Here is a 5,403-nt window from a genome sequence, read left to right as displayed (position 1 = left end):
GTTGACGTTCACGAAAAACGGGAAATAACGTTATGCATGTCTCTTTAAATATCACCCAATGTGACAAGGACGATGTAAATATTTATTTCACACCTCCTGAAACATAACCAATGAACTTTCAGCGTTTGAACCACGTGGTTACCATTCGCCCAAACAAGCTTCGTTTACGTTTCCAGGGTCCAACAATCCATATCAAACCATATCGTTTTGTGTAGTCTCGTTTTCATTTTAAAGGTCCAAAATATCTATAACAAATAATGAATATCGTACATGTACACCATCGGACCTGGGACAGATCAGGCCTTATTTTCTTTTTCAGTTTAAAAAAAATCATATTATCTCCTTATTTCTGTTCTGTTTGTGAAATAAAGAGGCCATTCTATGTTGTTGAGAACAGTACTGATTCTACTGGACTCGTATACAGCTTAAAACCCTAAACCAGACTGACACTCGGCTAACTCCTCGTCCAAATAGGTTTGGCAGCTGTGCACTCGTCCATCAGAATTCAGTTTTGTACTCAACAATATAACCTCATTATATTGTCCCAGACCTACATGATCTACAGTTTGATATGTTATTTTATAAAGTTGTGGAGTAGTATTTCCTACCAAATTGTACAGTACTCTAGCATTAAACATGTTTCACCCTTGTTTTTAAACCACCAATTTTATTGTTTTCAATCTTTTCTTCTTTATCTTCTTCAAAACTACTCTTTTTATCTTGACATTTTTGACGCTTTTCAGACATTAGTTTTATGTTACAGTTATCTCCCCTTTTAAGATACGCCAATTGTAATAGAATCGTCAATGACCTGGCAGAATCTGTCTATCTTCAATTAATGTCGGGACGAAGACATTCTAGAATTTAAACTTGCTAAAGGTAATTGATATTTATTTGAATATTCATCAGACTTAATTATTTCGTTCGCACCACATAGTAACTCGTGCACACCACAGGGGGCCCACACAGTGTTTGGATGGTATATACTGCTTGATAGTGACCTAAAAATGAGATTTTAGTCATAACCTTATAATATGTATATAAATATAGACTATTTATATACATATTATAAGGTTATGATTAAAATCTCATTTTAAGGTCACTATCAAGCAGTATATACCATCCAAACACTGTGTGGGCCCCCTGTGGTGCACACGACATAATATCTCAGACGCACCATTTTATTATCTCGTGCGCATGACTTAGTATCTCGTGGTCACGACATGGTATCTCGTGCGCACGAGATAAATAAAAACGCACAAATGTCACCTCTGTGCACTGTATTAAACTGCACCAGTTAAAGCAAACATTGAGTCTTTTTAATTTTTCTTTGTTGTGCGTTTATTATACATTGATAATTTAAACTTTGATAACATATATTCTAATATATACATTATTCAATATTTTGATGTAATATCGTGCTACGTTAACTTTTAAAACATGTTAAGAGATCTAACATATTTTATCTAAATACATATAGGAATTACCAAGATTACAGGCAAAAAAACACTGAGCAATGTAAAGCAACATTTGAAATTTTTATTTTTGTAGGAATAATATTTTAAAACATAGATCTATATATTTTAACATATTTATATGTCCAGATGTGTGGAGTAACGTCTGAGGCTTTGTCCTCTTAACCTGAACCAGGGCTCTACCCTGGACCTGCAAGGGGGCCTAAAATAGTATTCATGTATAGTAGCTTCCAGCAATACAGGTTTAACTTCAGTGGCATTCAGCATACAGACAGTTCAGACCATCCTTTTATATTTACTTTCGAATGAAGAACAAAGTCTGCTTTAAGCCTTTAATACAATGTCATTATTGATTTATTGAAGGGAGACTATTCAAAATTAAACATTTGGCATGTTAGTTCAAGTAGTTTCCCTTATGCACAAGAAACATTATAAACTTTAAATTAATAAATTTTATTGATTTTCACATCATTGGTAAAAGCCCTGGGCAGCGTTTTACTAACATTGCGTAAGTTTTTACGTAAGAATTATCGTAACTTTACGCTTACGTTTAAACTTACGTAAATCGTAAGTGCGTTTCACAAAACTTCCGTAAGTTTTTCCGTAGACTTACGTTAAAATATTTCGTAACTCTTCAAATGGAGGTTTGAGAACTCTTCACTATGGGAGGCGTTGCGGGAATCAATGTCAAAAAACACTGTCGTCTGTCAAAATGGAAACTGTCAACGTCAAACGCGCGAGAAAGTTGAATTGGTCCCAGGCTGAAGTCGATGAACTAAGAAATTCATACTTGGAGTTTCGTAGTGTCATCGATGGACGCCTGGGAGTCACTCTCACTAATTACCAGAAAGAGCAGACATGGAGAAGTATTCAGGAAAGGTAAATGTCTATCAATGTGATTCATCAAACATTTTTTCAGTTGAACAGAGCATAAAAAGTATTTACAGTAGCTCCGTGGTTTTGATATGCTTTTGTATGGCCATTAGATTTATTAAACTTAACTGCAGTTCGGAATAAAAGCAAACGTGTTGATTCACAAAGGCGATTACAAATAAAAAAGTGGGTGGGGGATGGGGGTTACGGTAACGGTTTAACTGCATACATGCATGTAATGAAATATCTACACCGATTTTGTATTCGTAAGTAAAATGGGTTCAAGTCACAATGGAATCTCTTATAATTGTCATTTTTATTATGCACATAGAGGATCTATATGATACAGACACTATTGTACTTATGTGTACAGTGTATGCAATCAGAATCGATGTCCAAGGATATTTTGACCTAAATTGTAAAAGCCATTTCAGGAAATTTGGTAAAACACTTAATAATAAACTAATCATGTCATGAATATAGTTAATTTTAAACTTTGTTCCTTTGTGATTTTTCATTTACATCCATCTTTTGAAGAAAAAAACACAGACTTTTGAATTGTGTAGGATCAGTTACATGGCCAATGAAATGCCCTGAAATCACTTATGATATTTCTTTATATTTAAAAGATAAATAAAAACAAAATGACAAATTCTTTATTTATTCATTCAAATTATGTATGTCACAGTCTAGAAGCGTTCACTTTTTAGGGGGAATATGTGTAAGTTGTTGAATAGCTGTTGAACAGTATTCCAAAGTACCCGGGTTCAAGTCCATGACACCCTGTGACATATTAAATTTGATAGAAAACTATGGTAACTTTTATTTTCCCATTTATATTTGTAAACAAACAAATCCAGTCTTAAAAAAAATGCTTTCACTACTGAAGCATTTCACTGTTATCAATAAGACTGACAATAAATATTACTAGGAATGAAAATGTACTTGTCAATTTATCATATGCAAGAAAATAGTTTTCAAATATCTCTATTAGAAAATTATTTAATAGTTACCTTCTCATCCTGTTCATTAAGTATAGGAGCAGGGCCACCGCCTGTCTTGGTGGACAACTGCCTTCTCTCCCTCTCCTTCTTCTTGATAGCCGTTTTCATATCGGACAGCTTCTTCTTGATTTCGTCCAATGTCCGTGTTTCCTTGCTTTGTGCATTTATCCTGATTGCAATATATAAAAATGCACATTCAAAAATATTTCAAAAATCTTGTCCATAACATGTCAGAAAACTGAAGCAGATTTATATTAAAACTAGCTTTAAAGTTAGGTAGAGTTTAAGGGAACACTAATCTTTTACTTGATTGATATTTAACAAGGTAATGTATTTTCCTTTGATATGTTTATATCTGCTCTGTTTCAGTGATGACCTAATTTCAGCTACTCTTTGGAAACTTCAAAAGTAATGATAACATGCTGACATTTAAGAAATATTTGGTGTCACATGATTAGTCATATAAAGTTTTATGAAACAAGTTCAAGATATTGTTGTAAAGCTAGCCTCTATAACATTATGTTTGACAAGTTTAACAAACTTTAATTTTATCCACAAGACGAAACACAAAAAAATATTGAAAATAAACTTGTTGAGGAATTCAATATTTTCTATATTATGTCAAATAATGATCATTCAAAATCAATATTTCCTTTCCCGCAAGTACTAAATTTTTATATATGTCACAGGGTGTCATGGACTTGAACCCGGGTACTTTGGAATACTGTTCAACAGCTATTCAACAACTTACACATATTCCCCCTAAAAAGTGAACGCTTCTAGACTGTGACATACATAATTTGAATGAATAAATAAAGAATTTGTCATTTTGTTTTTATTTATCTTTTAAATATAAAGAAATATCATAAGTGATTTCAGGGCATTTCATTGGCCATGTAACTGATCCTACACAATTCAAAAGTCTGTGTTTTTTTCTTCAAAAGATGGATGTAAATGAAAAATCACAAAGGAACAAAGTTTAAAATTAACTATATTCATGACATGATTAGTTTATTATTAAGTGTTTTACCAAATTTCCTGAAATGGCTTTTACAATTTAGGTAAAAATATCCTTGGACATCGATTCTGATTGCATACACATAAGTACAATAGCTAGTGTCTGTATCATATATCTATGTGCATAATAAAAATGACAATAATAAGAGATTCCATTGTCACTTGAACCCATTTTACTTACGAATACAAATTCGGTGTAGATATTTCATTACATGCATGTATGCAGTTAAACCGTTACCCCCATCCCCCACCCACTTTTTTTATTTGTAATCGCCTTTGCGAATCAACACGTTTGCTTTTATTCCGAACTGCAGTTAAGTTTAATAGATCTAATGGCCATGCAAAAGCATATCAAAATCACGGAGCTACTGTAAATACTTTTTATGCTCTGTTCAACTGAAAAAATGTTTGATGAATCACATTGATAGACATTTACCTTTCCTGAATACTTCTCCATGTCTGCTCTTTCTGGTAATTAGTGAGAGTGACTCCCAGGCGTCCATCGATGACACTACGAAACTCCAAGTATGAATTTCTTAGTTCATCGACTACAGCCTGGGACCAATTCAACTTTCTCGCGCGTTTGACGTTGACAGTTTCCATTTTGACAGACGACAGTGTTTTTTGACATTGATTCCCGCAACGCCTCCCATAGTGAAGAGTTCTCAAACCTCCATTTGAAGAGTTACGAAATATTTTAACGTAAGTCTACGGAAAAACTTACGGAAGTTTTGTGAAACGCACTTACGATTTACGTAAGTTTAAACGTAAGCGTAAAGTTACGATAATTCTTACGTAAAAACTTACGCAATGTTAGTAAAACGCTGCCCTGATGTACAAATTTTGAAAAGTTCGGAAGCCGATCGTCAACAAGTAAATTGTACATACATGTAAGCACACATTAATTCTCATTTTGTAAACAGTGTTTAACACCTTTGTACTTTAATAAATACTGCTGTGTCCTTAATTGATGCTATTTACCGTTGAATAATGCATTATACGAAATGCATTATTATACAAAATGCATGAAAAAA

General features: G+C 33.3%; 1 protein-coding gene across 1 annotated transcript; it reads right to left on the bottom strand.

Moving 5' to 3' along the window:
- Positions 1–3,318: 3,318 nt before the first annotated feature.
- LOC132733690 (uncharacterized) lies at positions 3,319–5,200 on the bottom strand. Its single transcript, XM_060720351.1, has 2 exons — positions 4,806–5,200; positions 3,319–3,521 (listed from the first exon to the last, which is right to left on the bottom strand). The coding sequence occupies exons 1-2, from the start codon at positions 4,970–4,972 to the stop codon at positions 3,347–3,349; spliced, it is 342 nt and encodes a 113-aa protein (XP_060576334.1). The 5' UTR covers positions 4,973–5,200; the 3' UTR covers positions 3,319–3,346.
- Positions 5,201–5,403: the final 203 nt, after the last annotated feature.

Source organism: Ruditapes philippinarum, unplaced genomic scaffold, assembly GCF_026571515.1.
Source record: "Ruditapes philippinarum isolate M1 unplaced genomic scaffold, ASM2657151v2 ctg15299_1_1_1_1, whole genome shotgun sequence".
NCBI lineage: Eukaryota > Metazoa > Mollusca > Bivalvia > Venerida > Veneridae > Ruditapes > Ruditapes philippinarum.
Note: the sequence above shows the minus strand (reverse complement) of the source record. Positions and strands in the feature narration are given on the sequence as shown.

Excerpts from the sequence above, each read along its gene's own strand:
- LOC132733690 (XM_060720351.1), bottom strand. The coding sequence starts at position 4,972 with ATGGAAACTGTCAACGTCAAACGCGCGAGAAAGTTGAATTGGTCCCAG. Across the intron at positions 3,522-4,805 it reads TGGAGAAGTATTCAGGAAAG|GATAAATGCACAAAGCAAGG; the intron begins GTAAATGTCTAT and ends TATTGCAATCAG.